We start from the raw sequence: 25,943 nt of genomic DNA on the forward strand, positions 1-25,943 counted from the left end.
AGAATGGTGTCACACTTGGTTATTTTCTATCATATAGACCCCTCAAAATGACTTCAAGTGAGATGTGGTCCCTAAAAAAAAATGGTGTTGTAAAAATGAAAAATTGCTGGTCAACTTTTAACCCTTATAACTCCCTATCAAAAAAATGTTGGCTCCAAAATTGTGCTGATGTAAAGTAGACATGTGGGAAATGTTGCTTATTAAGTATTTTGTGAGACATATCTCTGTGATTTAATGGCATAAAAATTCAAAGTTGGAAAATTGCGAAATTTTTCCCAAATTTCCGTTTTTTTTCACAAATAAACCCAAGTCTTATCGAAGAAATTTTACCACTATCATGAAGTACAACATGTCATGAGAAAACAGTGTGTCAGAATCATCAGGATCCGTTGAAGCGTTCCAGAGTTATAACCTCATAAAGGGACAGTGGTCAGAATTGTAAAAATTGGCCCGGTCATTAACGTGCAAACCACCCTTGGGGCTTAAGGGGTTAAATATAACTCAATATCCAAGTTTTGCCATATCTGTTGTATGATACTGAATATTTTATAAATTAATAAGGTCTGTAAGAAATGAAGTCATGGGAACAATGGATGTAATACGTGACAGTCACAGTGACTGACTGCTTTGCTGCTTTACTGATCAAAAAAAATAAAAAATTAATCTCCAAATGGGTCACTGGTCTTTTTCCCCAAATAAAAGGTGACAGGCTAATGCTTTAGGGCCCCTGTTATATGACATGAATTAGTTCTGTTAATTCCCCTAGGGTTGTCCGGACTCGTGTTCCTTTTTATCATGAGACCATTATACATCCTTTTTTTTTCTGCTGTGTGAAATTCGCAGAACTCCCTGATGTCCGTTAAAAGTGATGTTTGAGGTTTTCTGTAATTGTAGGTGCCCATATAAATGATTAATACTAGTCACAGGCCAGGGTGCATGAAACTTGCTTTGATGTGTCTTAGGCCCTGTGCACTAATTGAATCCTTTGTGCTCTCCATAGATTTTGCTTTTGTTCTAGTCGATTTGTCTTGATATAATATTTCTGCCATCAGATCTCTACATACATCCCAATGTTATGGACGGCGGTTGCATGTGGCGATGAAAAAGTCCAGAAACTCAGAAGAAAAAGGAATATAGGGCAGCGGCCTTGCCTGGAGTCTCAAAGGGCTTTACTGATGCTAAATGGTGAAAATCAAAACCAAGGCGATGTGCTGCTTGATCTGCCGTAAGTAATACCTATAACATCACCATTTTTCTGCTTTGGGGGACAGCTCCTGACCTGACACATATCTTGAACTTTGTCTGACCTTTGTTATTGTCTGGAAATGAATCTGACTGTCAGAAAGCCTTTTTGTGTTTGACCTACAACACGTCCCTGTCGCCTCTGATGAATTGCTCCGGAAGAGCCTGCCAACCCGGGGAGGGCACGCCGCAACGTTCACTGCAGCGTACTCTGCAAATCAGACCATTTCTAAGCACATGTTGACTAATTGCAGGCTATACGATCCTAATGTGTGCAGATAGATATTTATTACTGTATATTATTAATAGTTAAAGAGGTCTTGATATTTATTTTTATTTTTATTTACAAATGGCTGATACTATATAATAAAAAAAGCTCCGCTTACAAACATCATCTTCCACTGTATCAAAGCATTTCTGGTTCCCCACTGATTTCTGGTCACCTGCCATCTCGACACGTGACTATCTGCAGCGGTGACCTCAGTGGTGTGTCCTGGAGTCAACTGAACAGTGACTGGGGGAGACCAGGGGGCATCAACACAATTGGTAAGGTCAGAATTACTTCTTTACTTCCTTTAAACTTTTGTCAGGTATTTAGGAAACCCCGTTTAAGGCTGTGTTCACAACGCGCTGCGGCTGTGTTCTGGCAAAAACATTGCCGTTCTACCTTGGTCACAGTAAAAAAGAAAACCACAAAGTGTTAATGGCGCCTGATAGTGTTTTAAATTTGTTTCTTCTCCCAACAATATTTGTTTTGGATTTGTCAAATGTACACATTTATACCTATTTAATGACTGACTAGCCTGAGCTTTTTTTCCCTTATTAAGTACGTCTGTTCTAATAGGCCGGAGTCACACTAAATGTATAATAATCGGTCCGCTTCTCAGTGCTGAGAGTCGCACGAGTGTAATGTGAGTACAATCCGATTGTTTTACACCTAGCATCCGATTTACATCTGAATGCAGTGCGATTGCTATCCGATTGCAATGCGGTTTTAGTTTCAATAAATTTTATTACAATACTTGGTGCTAAACAATATATATCTGTTCAGAAAGGATCTCCCTCGCAGGGAAGATAAGATTTTCTATAGTGATAAACAAAGAAAACGCAATACCATATCTACACACGGGGTTAAGAAAATTACGCTGGAGCTCACGCCATTTTTTTTTCAGAAAAATAAACTTTTAATTAAATACATGTACAGTAAGCTGCACACACACTGTAATAATTGTATATGTCACTGACATCTATATATATATATATATATATATATATATATATATATATATTTTATGTGTATATACTGTATGTAATTCATCTATTCTATCCTGCTGTAGTTTACTGTGCTCAGAAGCTGAATTGCCGGCTTTTACTCTCTCTCTCATCTATATATCTATTCTATGTGTATGTATTTGTTCTATCTATTCTATTCTAACCTGTCACACTATGATTTTACTGTACGCCGCTGATAAATTGTTGGCTTTTCAAAGTACCGTAGATCTTTGCTTACCAATCCAAATGCTGTATGATTTTTTTCCTTCCACCCGTAGACTTGCATTGGTGAGTCTTGGCCGAGTCTCGGTGACAATCACAGCATGCTGCGATTTTACACGCACGTTGAATACACCTGAGAATAAATACGGTGATGTGAGCTGCCCCATAGATTAACACTGGTCCAAGGGCTATGCGATGTTTTCTCACATAGCACTCGGCCGTATTCTACGATAGTGTGACTCCGGCCTTAGGATGAGTTCACATATATATATATATATATATATATATATATCATAAGGATTTTATTGCAGATTCAGATTTTATAATCTACAGATGTTACCAAGTTCATGGGTTTGTTCACATTGATTTTTTTTTTTCATGTGTTTTTGCGGCGGGAAAAAATGCAATGTTTTATAATAGCAAAGTGAATGGCATTTCTGAAATCTCATGCACATGCTGCTTATTTATTTTCAGCCTCCAGATTTGAAGGTTCAAAGCAGTTTTTTTTCCAGTCCGCGGCATGTCAGATTTTTCAGCAGTTTTGTAGCGTTTTTCTCCACTCAAATGAATGGGGGAAAAGGGCGTGCAAGAACCTGTTTGTTAGTTGTACATTTTTTTGTTTGTCCTGCAGATCTATTTTGCAAAGTGCCACCTAACAGAGGTAGCTACCCTATAAGTTAATGTCTAACTCTTTAAGTACAGTAGGTTTGCAACATCATCAATTTAGAAATGCATCTACAGTATGTTCCGGGGTTTTTGCCCCTCATCAGTGTATAGTAGGTTAGGTGAGTGCGATGCAAAGGACACAATGAGGGGGATGTACTGGTTTTCCTTAAAGGGAACCTGTCGCCCACCAGCATCAGGGGCTTATCTACAGCATTCTGTAATGCTGTAGATAAGCCCCCGATGTATCCTGAAAGATGAGAAAAAGAGATTAGATTATACTCACCCAGGGGTGTTCCCGCTGCGGTCCGGTGGGTGTCACAGTCCGGTCCAGTGCTTCCCATCTTCTTACGATGACGTCCTCTTCTTGTAGTCACGCCGCGGCTCCGGCGCAGGCATACTTTATCTGTCCTGTTGAGGGCAGAGCAAAGTACTGCAGTGCGCAGGCATCGGGCCTCTCTGACCTTTCCCGGCAGGGCAGATAAAGTATGCCTGTGCCGGAGCAGCAGTGTGACTACAAGAAGAGGGTGTCATCGTAAGAAGATGGGAAGCACTGGACCGGACTGTGACACCCACTGGACCGCAGCGGGAACACCCCTGGGTGAGTATAATCTAATGTCTTTTTCTCATCTTTCAGGATACATCGGGGGCTTATCTACAGCATTACAGAATGCTGTAGATAAGCCCCTGATGCCGGTGGGCTTAGCTCACCTTCTGGGGGTGACCGGTTCCCTTTAAAGAGACCAGCTCATTTGCATACATTTCTTGCATGGAGCTTTACCTGTAAGGCTCCATACTCAGCTGTTCTCTTAAAGGAGAAACCATATTTTTCCCAAGTAGCAAAGCATGAAATTCATGATGTGTTCTGCACAATTTCTGCAGGGATTAGGTAACTTCTCATCCATTTAACTGGTTCTGTATTATGCTGCATATTCTCCACGTACAAATCTGCAAACAAAATCCATGGCTTAATATACAATGTGTGAATATCCCCTTAAATCCGCTAACATTCTGCATCCTGAGCTAGGTAATAGCGGGAAACTCTTTTTGCAATATACAACATTTTCTGTATTCTACACCGAAAAGCTCAATGTAGCCCTACTGAGTGACCGGCCCATTGCTGGCACATAGTTGCCAAAATCTTAGTGTCAGTGTTTTTTGCTGTGGAATTTGTTATAAAATACAGACAAATCCTGAATGTGTAAACTCAACTTTAAAGGTGTAATCCGGCTCCACTCACTCCCGCATTGGCTGGGCTGGTGATGACACGTGTGCAGTTGTCTGCTAGCTCACGAGGCATTGCGCACTTGTCCTGTTTATTCCCAATGCGGAAGTATGCGGTAAATATTGATTTATATGTGGCACTAAGATGAAATCTACTATTTATCCATACTTTTATAATCGCATTTTGTATATATTTGATCTTTACATATATTGTGGATTAAGTCTGTAAAGAAGGAATGTGAGCTATAGAAACCCTTGTAGCGACCATCCGTGCATGGACAATAAGTTGTAAAGTATCCGGTGCTTAGCTGGAGAAAGCGTATACATGGTTTCAGGTGCGGATTTGCCGATGTGTCTGACATGTGCACATTCTTTACTAATTAAGATCTTCAGGCAAGACGTGTAATAGAATAAATCAATGCTTCTCCATCAGACGGCAGGCAGGATGTAAGGTGGCGTCATAGCTTACAGGTGTGGAACTATTCAGATTCTTCCCAGGATGTATAACCTGTCTCCGAACCCTTCATGACCCTAAACTAATATCCATGCCTGCAGGTGCGTGTTTGTGTGAGAACAATCCTGGAGAAGTTTTACACAGCTTTCAGTAGTCGAGTGAATGCAGGGTCCCAGGTTATGTGTCAAACCTGGTAATTTATTGTTTAACCCCCTCCAGTCTGCAAAGTTTATTATTATTTTTTTAGATTTTTTTACCTTGAGCTATATTTACAAATTCGGATAAAATTTGTGCAATAGGAAAGATAGAAAAGTTGCCCATAATGATTCTTGTTCTCAGTTTTCATTGACAGGTTAAATAAAAAAGTAGAACCTGGGATTGTTGCTGTGGGCTTCGGCTTCAGTTTCTGTATAAGTTTGGAAGATTTTGCATTGTTACCATGTAGCATCAGAACCTGATTTTTTTAACTGTTATTTTACAATACACTTATTATTATTTATTTATATAGCACCATTAATGGTGCTGTACATGAGAAAGGGATACATACAGGGTTATAGATATCTTTTACAGTAAACAGGTTTACAGTGACAGACTGGTACAGAGGGGAGAGGACCCTGTCCTTGCGGACTTACATTCTATGGGGTGACTTATGGGTGACTTGTTAGGCGTTTTTTCTCCTTTTAATGTGTATTGTAGAAAAAATGGCTTTGAATTGTTGTAATTGCGTTATGTATAGGTTTAATATAAAATGTTTATTAATATACTTGAATTGAACAGAATTGTTGCAAATTTAAGAGGAAGAAGACAAACCATGGAGGCATCAAGTTGTATCCAGAAGCTTCGAAGCAGTCAAGAATGCAGAAGTGGTCAAGACACAAGAGGTACGATATAAGCCTCCAAGTTATCATAGATTCTTTAAGAATTTTTATTATGTTGTAAAAAATGCCTTTTCTTTTGATACAATTGTTTTTGTTAGAGGCTAGGGCTAGTCTGATTTGGATTGTTTGATAGGCAAGACATGCAGCTGCAGGGATTCGGACATATTATTCGAGCACGCCGAAGACACTCAGTAAGTACCCGAGCATGCTCGGATAACACCTTATCCAAGCACGTTCGCTTATCATTAGTACTTAATAATTAAGAGGGCATGAGCCCCTGAGCTCAGTGAATAGATACAGCAGTGATGGGCAATGGCAGCGACCGGGAACCTGCTCTAGACCTGGAGAGGGCAGTTACCTGCCATGTTTGTTACTTTAGATGTCTTAGAACATCTGGGGTCCACTTTCCAGAAAGTGAAAAATACCTTTAAAGAGAACCTTTTACCAGTTTTAGTTTGTTAATTTGTCCACACTGTTGAATAGTTTCTGCTGAGCTGAAAAAAAACCATAGTTTTTATTCTTTCATTTCGCCTCTACATTGGGAAGATATTAGTTTGTAAAATGTAGGTTATACTTTATGATAAGTCCATATCTCCTGTATGAGATATAATGACACAGCCTTGCTTTTAGCCTTGATCTCTGCACCTAATGGGTAGAGTAGAGAAGACTTGATTGTGATTACAAACACCTCCAACAGCATTCATCTCACAGCAGTTAGTGTGGGGGGAGGGAGCGTTAATCTGAGGTATATGTCACTACAAACACCTCTGTAGCTCTCCTCGCAGTGCTGTCAGGTTTGACCCCTGCCACATTGCTGAAAGCTGTAGTTGCTTGTACTCACACTCTGCTCTGCTGTACTCTACAGGGTACATAAAAGGATCAGGGCTGAGATCATGGCTGTCTGGACTTACATGTCTCAAAACGAGAAGGCATATTCTTCTGACCTTTTCGGGGTGCATTTTTCTTGTGCCCACATGACACTTCCTGCTTCGGATTGGTCAACCTCATACAAGGGATAAAGTACTAGCCCCTAGAGAAGAATCTTTGGTAACACCCTGTTGGATTTATCAATAATAACCTAAACTTTACAAGAAACTTAGAGGTAAAATAAAAAAATATTTAATTTGCTCTGCAGCTACTATTCCAACATATGTCCAGTTTAAGTCCCCGACAATCACATTAAATATAATATTTAGATGATAGATAATTTGAGTCCAGAGCAGGGTGAGGGAATTTTGCTCCGCTGACAATATAGTTTGATTAGTAAGTGTTCAGTCCAGAGAACGTTCTGTAAAGACACTGAGCCAGCAGGGTATTCTGGGAAATTTCTTCTCTTAAAGGAGGTATCCGGGACTTGAAAAAAAAAATGTATCTAAGCACTAATTGCAACTTACCTACCTGTTGTGTCCTGTGCCGTTCTTCCTCGAAACAGAGTGGGTACAGACTTCTACTGCCATTCAGTTTCCCCTGCTGACACGACAGGATGGGACTTCCGAGGTCATTCTGATTGACAGCCGGCAACCCCGATTAGGCAGTGGGGATCTGGCTGTCCATCAGAATGACCTCGGAAGTCCCATCCCGTCTAAAGAGTGGACCAGCAAAGAAGTGAGCACTTCGTCAGCACAAGGTCACGTCAACAGAGGCTTCTGAATCCCTGGCAGGAGCGTCTGTGACCGTTCTGGGCCGGGGAAGAACGGCGCCGAGCACAACAGGCAGGTAAACTGCAATTGACTGCTTGTTAGTGCTTAGGTACATTTTTTGTTTTTATGAAATGTCCCAGATACCCGCTTTACTAACTGTGAATGCTGCTCTGGACAATACTGACTAGTACAATGTATTTGTATAGTTGTAATTCTTTATGTAAAGGTGTTGAGAGGTTGACCGTGCTTTTAAGCTCACTCTAATGTAGCGTAGTGTCTATGTTTAAGTCTGTCTTGAAGTATGCAATGGGTTTGACATTAAAATATCATATTTATATGCAATTTTGGGTTGCTTTCCCACTACAACATTGGTCCCGCATCTGTTCTGATAAGAGTTGTAGCCATCATCTGATTTGGTAGTATAATGCCGTCTATCTGTGTCAGGCCTAGACATTCTGTGAACAAAGGCTGTGTCTTGTTAGTCTGCAGAGATGTCACATACAGACTGCTTTACTTCAGGCACCGAGCACAGACCACATCACCCTTGGCTTCATTTACTCTCTGTTGATGCCCATGGACTGCATTGACCCAACACATACACAAGACACTGAAGTCGAGAACTTCCTCAGTACTTGGTGAATGTGCTTTCATTAAATGCCTTATCTTTGTGTAATTATATCATGAGTGACATTACACTCTAAGAACAATGTGATGCAGTATTAACCCTGCACCAATGTGATAAACAGAGCTGCAGCAGAATTTTTTTGTGGAGTATATGTGCAATTGAAATTGTGCAACTGATGAATTTTCAGAAAAGAACAAAAAAAAATCAATAATGCGTGAACTATTATGGATGGTTCTACTGCAGTGTAAGGGGTTCTTCAAGTTTTCACTTCTCCCGTGTTAATTGATAGGTGTCTGACTGCTGGGACCTGCACCAATTTGCAGAACTTTAATTCCTGATGGGGAATTTTTGTCCTTGTTAGAAGGGAGCAGCAGAGTTCTTGCCCAAATGCCTCCCCATTTATTTCCTATGGGGCTGCCCAGCACTGTACTCATATATTTGTTCCCAGCAGCCCCATAAGGAATGAATGGCTCATCGATCAAGCATGCACACTGCTGCTTTATTCTAACAAGGATGAAAGTTTCTCATTCTGCCGATCAGTGCAGATCCCAGCAGTCGGAAACCCACCAATCTGTATGTTGACACCATAATCCTCTGCTATATGCATCAACAGAGCAGTATTTATAATTTCCAATCACTGATCTCAGCAGCATGGTCCGCTCTGCACTGCCTAGTAATTACAAGCTTGATTGTGGAGGAGTGCAGGAGAATTGAGCTTTGCTAGAATCCAGGTAACAATGATGTAAAACCACACATGCAGCTATACTGATGTAGATGGCAGAAGATAAATCTGGTCAGGCAGGGCACTTTACAGGAGTAGAGAGGGCACAGAAGCATAAGATGAGTTTTAGAGTAACTTGATGAGAACTCGGAGATTTCTGAATAGTCAAGAGCACATAAAGGACAGAGGAAGGGATGTACATTACTGAGGAGAAGAAAGCGCCTCTGGGAAATGTAGTTTTATCGGTAGTTTTAAGCAGTTAATACAAGACAAGATAGTATTCTGCTACAGATGGATCTGGATAAGTTGGAAACTTGGGCTGAAAGGTGGCAGATGAGGTTTAACAATGATAAATGTAAGGTTATACACATGGGAAGAAGAAATCAATATCACCATTACACACTGAACGGGAAACCACTGGGTAAATCTGACAGGGAGAAGGACTTGGGGATCCTAGTTAATGATAAACTTACCTGGAGCAGCCAGTGCCAGGCAGCAGCTGCCAAGGCAAACAGGATCATGGGGTGCATTAAAAGAGGTCTGGATACACATGATGAGAGCATTATAGTGCCTCTGTACAAATCCCTAGTTAGACCGTACATGGAGTACTGTGTCCAGTTTTGGGCATCGGTGCTCAGGAAGGATATAATGGAATTAGAGAGAGTACAAAGGAGGGCAACAAAATTAATAAAGGGGATGGGAGAACTACAATACCCAGATAGATTAGCGAAATTAGGATTATTTAGTCTAGAAAAAAGACGACTGAGGGGCAATCTAATAACCATGTATAAGTATACAAGGGGACAATACAAATATCTCGCTGAGGATCTGTTTATACCAAGGAAGGTGACGGGCACAAGGGGGCATTCTTTGCGTCTGGAGGAAAGAAGGTTTTTCCACCAACATAGAAGAGCATTCTTTACTGTTAGGGCAGTGAGAATCTGGAATTGCTTGCCTGAGGAGGTGGTGATGGCGAACTAAGTCGAGGGGTTCAAGAGAGGCCTGGATGCCTTCCTGGAGCAGAACAATATTGTAACATACAATTATTAGGTTCTGTAGAAGGACGTAGATCTGGGGATTTATTATTATGGAATATAGGCTGAACTGGATGGACAAATGTCTTTTTTCGGCCTTACTAACTATGTTATGTTGGTATAGGACCACCCATTCAGCTATATGTAGTAGGATGCACAGAGGTGGCAGGAGGGGGTGCAGCTAGAAGTGAAAAAAGGCACTAAGGTACAGGAAAGGTTACATTGAACTCAGTCTGAATATTAGCAATGCGTATGTATTTATTGTTTTTTGTGAAAACTCGTGATTGTGGGAGTTCCGGTGTCAGGGTAGGCTGTTGACATCTGGTTTCTCATATTTGATTCTCCTCAGCAACTTTTCTTAAAGCACTGCTCCCTATTTTGTTCCTCACTCTCTGGTTCTTACAATTGCTGAACCGAAAGAGGACTGTGCACGCCCTTAGGCGCAGCTCGCACTAGTCACTTATCATGCATGTTTAGTCTGTAATAATAAGTTTTTCACAGGGCAGTTGGTACCCTTCTGTACCTCTTCTACTCCTCCGCCATCCTCCCTGCTTATACCTGCTCATGAGACCTCTATAATGTCAGTGTAGAGAATATAGCCCTGTTGGTCGGGCTCATGATCTAGCCCAGTCAATAGCCGAACTAACCAGGGTGTCCAGAACGCTGGTTACTGTTATGGAGCGTTTGCTAATGGCGGCTGTTTCCCTGGGAGCTCCGACCAATGCTGTGAGTGAGACCCTCCTACCACGCTGTCCCAGTATGGCCGGTCTCGGTCGGGATCCAACCTCGCTTTACTTCATCCTCCATTATCACCCTTTCGGGGGAAGATGTCAAAGATCTTTCTCCCCCTCTCAAGAAGTACACTCGCCGCAACGCTCAGAGTCTGTGTTAGACCCATATTGGACAGGGAAATTGAGGAAGGTGGTGCAAATTCTGATGACCCTCCAGTGAAACGGGTTTCTTTAGGAGACGCAAGTGCGTGGCTAGGTCTTTTTCTAATCACGAGGAATTTGGGGAACTACTACAGAAGGCATGGGAACCCCTGACAGTCGTTTTCAGCCTATTTATACCTATTTCCAGTACAGTTGGTGGCATCCTGGTCCACTTCACCTGTGGTAGATTCTTGCCTATCTAGGACCATTACCTTACCTCTTGCTGAAGTAGTGGCACTTAGAGACCCTGCAGACAGCCATATAGAGTCTGTGGCTGAGTCCACCTTTGAATCATCGGGCTTTGCCCTCTGCTCTGCTTTAGCTGCTACTCGGCTAACCTGGGCATTTACTGCTTGAGCAAAACATTTACGGCCTAGTATTCTGGCTGGTTCACAGGAGGCAGAGCTAGGGCATACTGCGGATCAGATCATCTTATGGCTTAAAGTATGGAGAGCAGATTTGGCTTCAAAGAAGTCTCTTACAGGTTTACCTTTCCAGGGGTCGTTTCTGTTTGGTACTCATTTGGACCAGATCATTGCTGCTTTTCCAGGCCAGGCCCAGCCGTCTATTTTGAAGATGAGGGACTTTGTAGTTCCATCCCTTTTGTCAGCTTCCAGCACCAGAGGATCCCAGCCATCAGATCAGATCCAGTGTCTCACAGAGATCAATCATTCTGCGTTCCCTCGGTTTGAGTGGTAAACCCTCTGGTTCCGGAGGTAGTAGAGGAGGCAGCCCCACTCGGGGATTCTTGCCGAGTGGGTGGTCGCCTCCTTCTCTTCAGGGAGGCGTGGGTGGGGGCAGTCAGAGTTTGTTGCTCTTCCGCAAGATAGTTTTTTCAGATCTCATTCCCCCAGTAAAATAGCTAGTTTCTGTCAAGTCATAGCATCCCTGCTTTAAGCAGGAGTAATCATGAGGGTTCCTCCTTCAGAACTCTTTAGAGGGTTTTACCCAAATTTATTTGTCATCCCCAAAAAGGTTCGGTACGACCCATTCTGAATCTAAGACGGCTGAAAAAATAGGTGTGGCTGCTCCACTTCCGGGTGGAGTCGCTCTGGTCAACTGCTGCATCCATGGAGGTTGAGTAGTTTCTGTCCTAAATAGACATTCAAGACGCCCATTTTAATTTACCTAGCTTACTGGCTCATCAGCTACCTCTTTGCTTTTCAGCCAACCATGATCACTTTAAGTCCAGGGCGCTTCCCTTTTAGCTGGTGACAGCGCCCAGGGTGTTTACGGAGGTTCTGTCCCCAGTTATGGCTTTACTTTAGACCTGGGGGCTGATGGTAATTCCCTACCTGGACGATATTCTGGTGCCTTCCTTTTTCCAGAATCTGGAGAGTTTGCAGATTGTTCTAGTATAGCGTCAACCTTCCTTCCAGAGGAGAAGAGGCTAGCGCCACAATCCTCAAATTCTGAAGCGGCCAGAGAGACATTCTCTCCAGTTTTGAAAATAATAGCAACGTTTGAAGCATTGCCCTTTGCACAATTTCATTCAAGACACCCTACAGAACACACTGTTGACCTCTTGGGACCGGTTGATACATCTCTCGACCGTCTAGTCCTCCTTCCATTTCGCTGTCGCCAGTTTCTCAGGTGGTGGTTGACATTGCCCCTATTAATCCAGGGTTGCTTCTTCCGCCCCATCCAGTGACGGATTCTGACCAGTGGTAACAACTTTATCGGATGGGGGTTATCTTCCGCCGCTTGTCGGTTCTGGAATCCTGCAACAGTCAGGATCGACTCCTTCCGATCATTGTATTGGAGCTCAGAGATGGGGTTTATCCAGACAAACATAGCAACATGTAAGTAATCCCATGCCTTAGAGCCTCTCAGGCCTGGTTCTTTGCAGTTAGACATTTGCACTTTAGTCTAAATGCCTTAATAGACTTTTTTTTATACTCCACTCTGCAAATTATTATTAGGAATTTTTCCTGCCTGTGTTATTTTGACAGAATAAGTGTTGTATAGCTATTTGTATCTATTTGGCAGTTGGTTAATTTGATATAGCCTAAAATTTTGATTTATTTGTGCAAATAGATACTGATAAAGCTCTTGTAGCAATTTTGGCAGGTGGATGGTGTTTTGCACTACGCACCTTTTCTGTCTGTATTTCCCTGTATTCTGCCTGGCAGTCTCTGTATTTTTGTTGTAAATTTTAACTTAATTCAATAAAAGTGTTATTTTTGGACTATACTCCTTGAGCCTTCAGCTGTATATTTTTCAATATCTTGCTTATAATGTAGCTTTCCTCTAGTCCAGTGTTCCCCAAGTCCGGTCCTCAAGAGCCACCAACAAGTCATGTTTTCAGTATTTCCTTAGTATTGCCCAGGTGATAATTGCATCATCTGCAGAGGCAAAAATTCCATCACCTGTGCAATACTAAGGAAATCCTGAAAACATGACTTGTTGGTGGCTCTTGAGGACTGGACTTGGGGAACACTGCTTTAGTCTATTAGAAGAGTATCGGAGCTTGCAGCTCTTTCTTGTCGCGCTCCTTACTTACCCTCCTTATCCTGCACCAAGATAAGGTATTGTTGAGACCTGTTCTGTCCTTACTCCTCAAGGTGGTTTTGACTTTTCACCTTAACGAGGATATTGTCTTGATTTCTTTTTGCCTTGCATCTTGTTATCCAATTGAGAATGCTCTGCATAAATTTGATGTTGTCAGGGATGTACAGTGTTATTTATCAGCCACCGCACCATTTAGAAGATCCTGTTTGTTTGTCATACCAGACGACCCTCGCAGGAGGCTGGCCGACTCTTAAGGCAACTATGGCTTGTTGGATTACAACAGTCACCATTCCGTCCTATAAGGCACAGACCAGGGTGCCTCCTTTTAGAGTTAAGGCTCACTCTACATGGGCAGTGGGGGATTCCTGGCTGGTTTACCATCATGCATCTGTCGTGCAACTCTATAAAGCAGCTACTTGGTTATCAGTACATACTTAAAGGTACCTTCACACATAACGATATCGTTAACGATATCGTTGCTTTTTGTGACGTAGCAACGATATCGTTAAGGAAATCGTTATGTGTGACAGCGACCAACGATCAGGCCCCTGCTGGGAGATCGTTGGTCGCTGAACAAAGTCCAGAACTTTATTTCGTCGCTGGATCTCCCGTGGACATCGCTGGATCGGCGTGTGTGACACCGATCCAGCGATGTCTTCACTGGTAACCAGGGTAAACATCGGGTAACTAATCGCAGGGCCGTGCTTAGTAACCCGATGTTTACCCTGGTTACCAGCGTAAAAGTAAAAAAAAAAACAAACAGTATATACTTACCTACCGCTGTCTGTCCCCGGCGCTGTGCTCTGCACTCCTCCTGTACTGGCTGTGAGCGTCAGTCAGCCGGAAAGCAGAGCGGTGACGTCACCGCTCTGCTTTCCGGCCGCTGTGCTCACAGCCAGTACAGGAGGAGTGCAGAGAAGCAGAGCACCGGGGACAGACAGCGGTAGGTAAGTATGTACTGTTTGTTTTTTTTTTACTTTTACGCTGGTAACCAGGGTAAACATCGGGTTACTAAGCGCGGCCCTGTGCTTAGTAACCCGATGTTTACCCTGGTTACCCGGGGACTTCGGGATCGTTGGTCGCTGGAGAGCTGTCTGTGTGACAGCTCTCCAGCGACCAAACAGCGACGCTGCAGCGATCCGGATCGTTGTCGGTATCGCTGCAGCGTCGCTTAATGTGAAGGGGCCTTAAGTTTTACAGGCTCCACACCTGTGTTTTTTCAGATGCAAGTCTTGGTAGGAAGATTTTGCAGGCAGCAGTTGCTCAGGCTTTGGCCTGAGCAATAGTGCAGAATTTGGTAGTAACAGTATATTATTTATTTTCCACCCCAGGGACAGCTTTAAAGGACGTCCCATGGTTCTCTGTATCTCCCAATGAAGTGGCCGAGAAATTAAAATTTTTGGTATTGTAAAATTGGTTTCTCTGTAGTCATCATTGCGGAACACAGCACCCACCCATCGTTGGGCATGCATTTATGTTGTTTTCAACTCTGTCAGGGTGTAAGTGAATTATTTTTCCAAATACTTTAATGGCTTTTTGCTTCAACTGCTTTCTCACTAAACTGAGGGAGCCTAGCAGGCGAGGTATAGTCTGCTTGGGAGGGGCAGATTTTCATTTAGGATGTAATAATGCTGTCAGCCTTCAGGTGAAAGCAGACTATCCTGTGGTTCCCTGTGTTCCCAATGAAGAGTACCGAGAAACAGATTTTACGGTGATTACCAAAAATCTTAATTTTCCTAAGAGGCCCTTCTTGAAGCATTCATTCAGAGGGGTAGAAGACAAGTGTTTCCCTTGTCATCCCTCCTATGTGATATAGTTCTAGAGCCAATGCAAGATCCATTAAAGACAAAGTTATTTATTTGGATACCAGAGTTGGCCACAGCGAGGTTAAACTTGCCCTTTATTCAAATATTATACTTTTCATGGCCAGACCATAAACCTTTAATCCCTATTGTTACTTATTCACGCTTATGAACTTTTGGGGTTTTTGCATTAATTCCGCCAAAGGTGAAGTTTGAGAATTAAGCTCCCCATGTACCACACAGTTCTAACAGGGATTAGATTTGAGAACAAACTCAGTTTTCAGTCTGTCCTGGCACATTTGGTGATGCACGGAATGAAGCAGGCAGTATGTCCCGTTAGTTGAGCATATATAAAATAATTGTTCTAGCACTTGTTTAAAGATTCAGAGTTTTAAAAAAGAGACTTATTTCAACTATTAAAATCAATCTATACAAAAATGAAAAAAAAAAAACGTAGAGTCTAAGTGTTTTGAAACATGTAACAAAATCAACGTTTTTGTTAATGGATTTTAATTGTTGACATTATTCATTGTTTTTAAACTCTGGATCTTTGGACAAGTGATGGAACAATCTTGGTGAATATACGCTATACACTTTAAAGCATCACAATTTTTATTAAACAATCAAATGTATCCCAAATGAATTCAGCTTTTATTACATTCATCTGGTTAGGAAAAAGGGCCTACATTGCATTTAGAAATTGTTAGCTAATGCAAATGGAGAGGTATATTGTCTTAATATCGTAGAGCACATGATCTAACCTGTTTGATGCACCACATCCACTCTTGGAGAGGATCCATGAAATCGATATTTTCTTCAACATTTGTAAGCAAATTTAGCTGCACCCTGAGGTCTGGAAAGAAATTAGGAAAATGTTTAAATTTTCACTTGGTTATTGTCGTGTTGCCCAACCCTTGCTTGAGGTCATTTAAGTCTGCTCTTAAATCCTTCTATAAAATATTGTTATACAACTATTAATTCATTGTTACCTTAACGATTTACCCAACACTATGTTTTTATTTTTTTTTAGTATGGGCCAAAACAATTAACAGGCAGGTAGTTGTTGACTGAGGCAACTACCTGCCTGTTCTACGCCACATCTGCTCAGAGCGGTTACTGAACGTTCCTGCCCGTAATTCAGCTGCTCCACATCTACAAATAAGCTCTTCATCTTCCAGGCTTCTTTGTTGATGGGGCATGACTGCAGACATTTGCGCAAGGAAAGACTAGAAGCATTGGAATGAAACTGAATGGGAGGAGACACAGATTAGATATTAGAAAAAACTTTTTGACAGTAGGGTGATCAATGAGTGGAACAGGCTGCCACGAGAGGTGGGGAGTTCCCCTTCCATGGAAGTTTTCAAACAGAGACTGGACAGACATCTGTCTGGGATGATTTAGTGAATCCTGCTTTGAGCAGGGGGTTGGACCAGATGACCCAGGAGGTCCCTTCCAACTGTACCATTCTATGATTCTATGATCATACTGATTGACAGCCGACTACCCACAGATAGGCAGTGTCAATCTGCATGATATCGACAGCCACCATCCATCAACAGAGCAGAGGCTAAGAGAAGCTGCTGCTCTGTCAACTTGATGTCAGCGGAAGCGATTGGATCGTCAGCAGGAGCGGTCTGTGATCGCTCTTCGCCGACAGAGATCGGCTCCGGCACAACAGGCAAGTAGTTAGCAGCTACCTGCCTGTTAGTTCTTAGGCCCATAGTAAAAAAAAAATATATATAGTCTTGGATAACCCCTTTAAAGATTACAAGGTGCAGCCCCAAACCACCATGCTCCTTACAGTTTAAAGGACTTTAGTAAGTCTCTTGTTGTTACTTTTGGGTTTTGTCTCCTCTCTTTCCGGATTGCTCTGTGTGCTTTGAGAGTGATCTTAACAGGATCGCACACACTCCAAGGAAGTAGGGAGGGAGTAGCAACAATCATACTCTCCAGTTGTAGACAGTTTGTCCAACTTTGGTTTGAAGTATACCAGGTCTTTAGCAATGCTTTATAGCTATTTCTGGCTTTTATGTGCCTCTATAACATGTCTTCTAAAAGTGATGTACCTCAAGGCATGGTTTAGGCCGGGTTCACACTGGTATATTTCATTGTATGTATATATGGACTACATTGCCCAGTGTGAATACAGGTCTCCTGATCCAAACTTGTATCATAGGTATATACAGTGGCTTGCAAAATTATTAACACACCCCATCCCTTGACATTTTACGTGTTTTGCTAGTTAACAACCTGGAATTTCACTGTTTTTTTGAGGGTTTGCATCAGTTCATGTAAATAACATGCATACAACTGTGAACATTTGGTTCTCTTTTTATTGTGAAGCAAACAACAAATAGGACAAAATAACTGAAAACATGAGTGTGCATCACCCCCCCTAAAGTGAGTACTTTGTAGTCCTCCTTTTGCTATAATTACAGCTGCAAGTCACTTTGGATAAGCCTATGAACTTTCCACGTTTTGCGACTGGGCTTTTTGCCCATTCATTAAGGCAAAACTGCTCCATCTCCTTCAAGTTAGATGGTTTCCTCTGGTGAACAGCAGTCTTCAAGTCTGACCACAGATTCTCAATTGCATTAAGGTCTGGACTTTGACTAGGCCACTTCAAAACATTTACATGTTTCCCCTGAAACCACTCAAGTGTTGGTTTAGCAGCATGCTTTGGGTCACTGTCTTGTTGAAAGATTAATCTCCCTCCCAGTCTCAAATCACTTACAGACTGAAACAGGTTTTGCTCAAGAATATCCCTGTATTTCGCACCGTCCATCTTACCCTTCACTTGGTCCATTTTCCCTCTCCCTGCTGCTGAAAAACATCCCCACAGCATGATGCTGCCACCACCATGTTTCACTGTGGGGTTGGTGTTCTTGGGGTGATGAGCTGTGTTAGTTTGGCGCCAGATATAGCCTCTACCTTGGTGGCCAAAAAGTTTGACCACAGCACCTTCCTCCATACATTTGGGGAGTCTCCCACATGTCTTTTAGCAAACGCAAAACGTGCCTTACAATTTTTGTATGTAAGTAAAAGTTTTTTTGTGCCCACTCTTCCATAAAAGCCACCTCTGGCTTATTGTGGCCTTATGGACAGATACTCAAGTGTCTGCTTCGGAACTCTGCAGCACCTTCAGGGTTACCTTTGGTCTCTGTACTACATCTTTGATTAATGGCCTCCTTGACCGGGCTGAGAGTTTTTATGGATGGCCCTCTCTTGCCAGGTTTGTTGTGTTACTATGTTCTCTCTGTTTGATGATAATGGATTTGATGGTGCTCCAGGGGATCATCAGAGACTGGGAATTTTTTTTATAACTTGTACTTCTCAACAACTTTGTCCCTGACTTGTTTTGAGATCTCCTTGGTCTTTATGGTGTTTGGTTAGTGGTGCCTCTTGATTATTGGTGTTACAGCCTCTTTGGCCTATCAGAAAAGGTGTGTATGCCACAAATCTTACACCAGCAGGAACTAGAGTAGGAATTGAGGCAAGGCACACACCTGGGTGTACACTCTTTGAATCGGGAGCATCTGACTACAGCACATCTCATCAACACTGGCATGAATAACGCTGGTCTTGATGAACTGGGCCTATGTGTGAGTTGGAAATCACTTTTACAAGGTAAACCTGTAGAGCAGTGGTCCCCAACCTTTATGACCTTGAGAGCCACATTCTGCTTTGCAAGAGGGTCGTGAGTCACATCCAGCTACTGCCCCCTCACAGTAGTGGCAACCAAAGCCCCGATTAAGGTCGGGTTCCTATCTCGTTAATGCAGTCCGTTAGATGGACTGCGTTACACCACGGCATAACGCTGTGTAACGCAGTCCGTTAGCGCTGCCATTAACCCCTATTGTCGGGCGCATCGCCAACGCGTGCCATACTTGGCATGTGCTAGCGATGGGCTGTCATTCTGTGACAGACCATCGGACGCTGCATGCAACGTTTCCGGGTCCGTCACCGCTAGCGCAGATGAATCATCTGCGCTAGCGGTATAGCATAATGAGATGGCGTGTATGCTATAGCGTTAACGCAGCCCGTCAACGCTATGCGTTGAACGGACTGCATTAACGCAATGGGAAGCACGGCCGAAGGGTATAATGATAAGCATAGCTTTTCCACACAAATCACCCCGAAGCAGTATACCAAGATCCAGGGGTTCCCTCCACACCCCACCACATTCAGCATTCTCCCATCACGCACTCCCAATAAAGTCACATCCATCTTCAAGCACCTTCTCTGACCGGTGGTATCATCCTGTCTCCAGCACACCATACTTAAATTATCTCTAAACCCCCAAGACCAGTAGATGTGTACCCAGGTCTGCTCTTCTCTGTAGGACTACTCACAAAGTTCACCATTTTGAGATGTGATCTTCATATCAGTTTACTAAATCTATAGCTAATGCACCAAGTTGGCAGACAGCCGCGAGCCACAATTCATGGGACTACAAGCCACATGTGGCTCCCGAGGTACAGGTTGGGGACCCCTGCTGTAGAGCATCAGAACGAGACCCTGTAGGCTTACAATGTAAAAGCAACTTAGGGCATAGTGTGATCCGGAGAGTCGGAATAGAAGTCACGTGAGGAGACAATTGGAGCAGTGCTGAAATCCAAGGAAGATTGCTATCTGGTATTATAATCAATATATATAATATTATATTAGTTTTGTTGAGTTTCTTTTCCAAGTCATAAATATAGATAATCAGTGTAGAAATATAAGGCATGGCGAAGGGTTCACATACTTTTTTCTTGGAGCTGTGCCCTTCTTCTCCATAGTGCTGGAGCTATACTCTGATCCCGTGCCATCCAGTTTTCTTCCTCAGCTATTGGCTGAATACAGAAAACAGCAGTAAATTCTAGCGGGCTTGTCATTTCAGCGTTCATTTTAAATGTCTAGATTTATATTGTCCCCTTCTCTGCACATTATTCGCAGCATGTCTCTGTAGTCAAGGCAGCTTACCGAGGAGCAGCAAACCATCTGCTGAAGGATCTGAAATTGTGAATTATCCCTTACTGTGTGGAGGCACTCGTGCTTGGCCAGAGACATTCATTTGAATTAAGCTATAAATGCTGTGTAAAAGGACGACTCGTGTAATAGAGGTTCATGAATAATTTTAAGGGAAGGGCAACTGCACACTCTAAACTTTTATTGCCTCCAAACCGAGTGTTTTTGGAGTTCACTGTTCATTTTGAGTTTTTATTGTAAGTCATAGAAGCTTTAAAAGCTGAAGGAGGAGGATTAGGGGAGACAATCCGACAGCTAGGCAGGCACTGGGCTGCAGACTGACTGCTCACTTTACTATACATCATTGGCACCGGGTTTGGCCTGTGATTTATTTATTTATTTCTGCTTTAATCAAAAATTGCTGATCATAAAATAGCACTTTGATTTGTCCGATAGGCCGCTTTATACACCTTGCCACCACTTAATGTACCAATGCGTTTTATGTGACAGGAGAAACAGCCATGCATAAAGCTTGCCGAAGCAACAATGTCAAGAGGCTGCACGTCCAGCTCTCCATTCCGGGAAATGATATTAATGCAAAAGGTGAGCGATTCTGTTGGTTTCTTTTTCTCCTCCTGTTAAACTCTGACAGAAGCTTCCTGTTGTGATTTTCTGTCTTCTAGTATTGAATTCAAGCTGGTAGGAGCCAGATTAGTTTTTTAAAGTGTGCACCATGTGCTAAGATGAACAGTGATACTGACAATATTGATTTTCCTCCTCTATCCTTGGTTTCTCTTATGATTGTTTATCACAGACCGTGCACACCGCGATGTTCTGCTGAATTTTTTTTTTTTTCTCTTTTCCTTTCTCCATAATGTGGGATGTGTACAGTGTTTTAGATGGATTCTCTTTTAATTGTTGCTGATTTATATCCCAGACAATGCAGGCTGGACACCGTTACATGAGGCTTGTAACCATGGCAGCGCAGAATGTGTCCGCGAAATCTTGCAGCGCTGCCCAGAAGTCGACTTGCTCAGTCATGTGGATGGTGTGACTCCCCTACACGATGCTCTACAAAACGGACACACCGAGATTGGCAAAATGCTACTTCAGCACGGGGGTAAGGAAGCAGAAACGCACCCTTACTGAGTTTTACTCTATAATGTGTGCATATATATATATATATATATATATATATATACATATATTTATTTATTTTTATTTATTTAATTTTACACTTCTTTAGACTTTTGTGATTTGCTGATTTTAAGAATTTATATTCTTATAAATTAAATTGCAACTCTGTGTTGATCCAGTCCCAGGTATAGCATAAGTAGGATTGTCTACATTAATGCAATGCTATATATATATATATATATATATATATATATATATATATTTAGTGTGTGTGTGTATATATGTAATTTTTTTTCTCTATTTTATGGCATAAGATCTCTTCTAGATGTAAACTTGCAATTGTTTTGTGTATTCCTTGCATTGAATAAAGCATTAGTGTAGGCTGATGTTTGTGTGTGTATATATATATATATATATATATATATAATTTTTTTCTCTATTTTACAGCATAAGATGTCTTCTTGATGTAAAGTTGCAGTTGTTTCGTGTATTCCTAGCATTGGATAAAGAATTAATTAGTGTAGGCTGATGTGTGTTGCATGATTGCGAGATGTTAGTGACAATTTGTATACGTTGTTGACAAGACTGTAATGATTTTCACCTCTTCTATGGTTGCATGGTGCCAGTTGAAATCTCTTCTAAGCTACAACAGGACACATTTTCTGGCCCTTAAATCTCCATTGTCGGTTCCTGCTCTCCTTTTCGTAGACTTCTCCTGCCCTCTAAAGGCCACTTGATGTGTGTCACCATCTCGCTCAGGCGTCTTCGTTCCCCATGGCTGGGGTTTATTGAAGAGTGTTTGTCTGTCTTCTAGGTGTTCTATTTATCAGCAGAGACAACTGGAGCCAATACCGGGCTGCTCTTCAATCAGTCTCAGTGATGCAGCCGCCAATATTAGATTAGACGCTGCTCCTCTGTAGGAAGAAGCAGTGGTGCAGTGGGGTTTTTTCTTTTTCTTTTTTATGGGCTGATGTGAAGAATTGGTAAGGGATGATTTTCATATCCTATGGGAGGAGATCTAGTTGAACTTGCATTCATCAAGTTCATCTCGCACCAGTTTGCAGACTCATCTCTGGCACTGTCACTGTCTGGTGATTGGTCTGTCAAGTAAGCAAACTCCAGCGTGCGGAAAATTCATTGGAAATTCTTGTGCAGCTTTTATACCATTTTTGCATTTGATGTCCCAAATATTAACATAACACTTGTTACTGGTCTTTATTACATGATCATTGATGTGTACGTCACTTCTTTCTAAAATGTTCTTTTAGCACACAACACTCCTGCAGTGACATTTTATTAGTTACTGTACTTATATTCTGTTATTTGCCGCAAGCTGCCGTCATTGTAAACATTAAAGATTCCATTCTACTTGTCGTAGCCACATACATGTAGATAGGTATATGTTGTAAGATGTCAAACATTTGGCTGCTTTTTCAGGTTTTTGTAAGGGTTGTCGGCAAACTCTGCCAGCCTAAATAGCAAATCTGCCTTATTATGGTGTACAGAGAATAGGGATGTGTAGTTCACATTTCAGGTAAAATTGTATGGTTTGGTAAAGTCTTGGTTCCATAATGCTCCCCACCTGATCAATCTCTTTGTCGTTACAGGAGCAATCATTTTAAAGCAACAAGATTCTGATGGGAAGTTTCCGCTGGATTATGTCTCTTCTGCACAACTCAAAAATGAACTTTTCGAAATAGTTCAATTGGACAAAACTATTGAGGATTTTCACAAAAATGCCATTCAACTCTCTGATAAGCAAAAGCTAGAATTTAGTGCTTTTCTCCTGCTCAGAATGTTGGTCAGTTTGATTTCTGCGTATGGTTTACCTTCAGATACTGTTACTGCCCAAGCACTATATCCCAATTCTGCTTCATTAGCTGGTTATGTAAAAAGTACTCGGCCTTCCTTCAGCAGTTCAGTGGTGATATGCTACCTGGAAGCCCTAGCTACAATGCAAAAATTGGAAGACTTTTTACAGTCTGTCCCAGAGTTCCTTCACGAGAACCCTGGATTTAATATGCAGGTTCTATTCTCCGTCCTTTATACTTTGGCCTCCTCTACGCCACGTTTTAAAACCTAGAAAATAAGCATCTATTTAGCTTCATATGTCTTAAAGGGGTTCTCCAGTTTTGAAATAACCCTTATCTTGGTTAAAGTTTGCTTTAAAAAACAAACAACAGGTTTTTTTACCCACCGTCCTTTAGAGGAGCCTTTAAACACGGCCGCTGAGCTCAGTTATTGGCTGCAGTACTATCAATATTCCCGTCTGAGCTCAGTTATTGGCTGCAGTGCTATCAACATTCCCGTCTGAGCTCAGTTATTGGCTGCAGTGCTATCAACATTCCCGTCTGAGCTCAGTTATTGGCTGCAGTGCTATCAACATTCCCGTCTGAGCTCAGTTATTGGCTGCAGTGCTATTAACATCCCCGTCTGAGCTCAGTTATTGGCTGCAGTGCTATTAACATCCCCATCTGAGCTCAGTTATTGGCTGCAGTGCTATCAACATTTCGTCTGAGCTCAGTTATTGGCTGCAGTGCTATCAACATTCCCGTGTGAGCTCAGTTATTGGCTGCAGTGCTATCAACATTCCCGTCTGAGCTCAGTTATTAGCTGCAGTGCTGTCAACATTCCCGTCTGAGCTCAGTTATTGGCTGCAGTGCTATCAACATTTCCATCTGAGCTCAGTTATTGGCTGCAGTGCTGTCAACATTCCCGTCTGAGCTCAGTTATTGGCTGCAGTGCTATCAACATTCCCGTCTGAGCTCAGTTATTGGCTGCAGTGCTGTCAACATTCCCGTCTGAGCTCCGTTATTGGCTGCAGTGCTATCAACATTTCCGTCTGAGCTCAGTTATTGGCCGCAGTGCTGTCAACATTCCCGTCTGAGCTCAGTTATTGGCCGCAGTGCTATCGACATTCCCGTCTGAGCTCAGTTATTGGCTGCAGTGCTGTCAACATTCCCGTCTGAGCTCAGTTATTGGCTGCAGTGCTATCGACATTCCCGTCTGAGCTCAGTTATTGGCTGCAGTGCTATCAACACTCCATCAGCGCTGCAGACAATAACAGGCACTGGGAGCCGCAGCGGAGACTCGGTGCTGGACCTGGGAAGGGTGGGTAAAACTTAGTTTGTTTGTTGTTTTTTTTAAACAAACATTAAATTGGAGATGGGTTCCGAAGCCAGAAAATGCCTTTTAAAGCACTGTTATACTAAAAGTGAAAACATATGCAATGGGTATCAATAAGACTTCATGATGTTCATTATCTGTTAAAAAGTAGAAAATCTGATACAATATAGCGTCTGAGTGGGCGAAGCAAACATCTATGTTTGGTGTTCTTTGAATCCTCATGTCACGCTCCACCCTCTTGTACCTTCCAGTACGCACAGCACAGGGTGTTGCTTTTTACTGGAGTTTTAAGGAGTTTGAACATGTCCAGCAAAGTCTCATGGACATTCATAGCACATACACACATTTTAGTATACTTGGTGACCGACCAAACCATATTTTCAGTATTTTATAGTTTTATATTTTAAAGTTGACATTCTACTTATACATAACATAAATAGTGTAGAAAATGTAGTTATGTCAAGTCTATGGCATTCTTCGATAATGTTGTTATAGGACAATTCATTGTAGGACTAGGCATATTTGCTGTTATTATAGCTGGTTCCCAGCTCTTTGAGGAATAGATATGACTAAAAAGAAAGAAACTTAACATTTTTTTAGGAATGTTTTGGAAAATGCTGGGTTTATGAAGCCTAATTGCGTTAATTTAATAATTATTAGAGTAAACCATAATGTATATATTGTTGCAATGTGTTTACATTTTTTTTATTGGAATTTTATCGGAATGTAAAGATTTTGGTGATAAGTTAAAAAGATTATATAGTGTCATAATATGGTTTCTAATCAAAGTAATAGCACCTTGTAAACCTTGAAATGGAGAGCGACAGCAGTAAGCGTATCTGCTCAAATGATCCATATTTCTTTAATGGGGAAATGTAAGCACTTTTTTTTTACACATGTGGCACACAATTGTTTTCTGGAAAAAGAAAAAAAAATATATATATAGCCTATCTCCAGTTAAAACTTAAAGGGAACCTGTCACCCCCAAAATCGAAGGTGAGCTAAGCCCACCAGCATCAGGGGCTTATCTACAGCATTCTGTAATGCTGTAGATAAGCCCCCGATGTACCCTGAAAGATGAGAAAAAGAGGTTAGATTATACTCACCCAGGGGCGGTCCCGGTCCGGTTCTGGTCCGATGGGCGTCGCGGTCCGGGGCCTCCCATCTTCTTACGATGACGTCCTCTTCTTGTATTCACGCTGCGGCTCCAGCGCAGGTGTACTTTGTCTGCCCTGTTGAGGGGCAGGCGCCGCGCCTCCCTGACCTTTCCCGGTGGCTGCGCACTGCAGTACTTTGCTCTGCCCTCAACAGGGCAGACAAAGTACGCCTGCGCCGCATCGTGGCTACAAGACGAGGACGTCATCGTAAGAAGATGGGATGCCCCGGACCTCGACGCCCATCAGACCAGAACCGGACTGGGACCGCCCCTGGGTGAGTATAATCTAATTTCTTTGTCTCATCTTTCAGGATACATCGGGGGCTTATTTACAGCATTACAGAATGCTGTAGA

General features: G+C 42.2%; 1 protein-coding gene across 1 annotated transcript in view; it reads left to right on the top strand.

The window, feature by feature from the left end:
- SLF1 (SMC5-SMC6 complex localization factor 1) overlaps positions 1-25,412 on the top strand; it is a 191,504-nt gene extending 166,092 nt beyond the window's left edge. Inside the window, exons 14-18 of the mRNA XM_069751870.1 lie at positions 1,053-1,225; positions 5,855-5,958; positions 20,681-20,773; positions 21,108-21,290; positions 22,915-25,412. Of these exons, the coding sequence (XP_069607971.1) occupies positions 1,053-1,225; positions 5,855-5,958; positions 20,681-20,773; positions 21,108-21,290; positions 22,915-23,390 (1,029 nt within the window). The 3' untranslated portion in view covers positions 23,391-25,412. The remainder of the gene's footprint in view (positions 1-1,052; positions 1,226-5,854; positions 5,959-20,680; positions 20,774-21,107; positions 21,291-22,914) is intronic.
- Positions 25,413-25,943: the final 531 nt, after the last annotated feature.

The sequence above is a fragment of the Ranitomeya imitator genome, chromosome 1 (genome assembly GCF_032444005.1).
Source record: "Ranitomeya imitator isolate aRanImi1 chromosome 1, aRanImi1.pri, whole genome shotgun sequence".
Taxonomy (NCBI): Eukaryota; Metazoa; Chordata; class Amphibia; order Anura; family Dendrobatidae; genus Ranitomeya; species Ranitomeya imitator.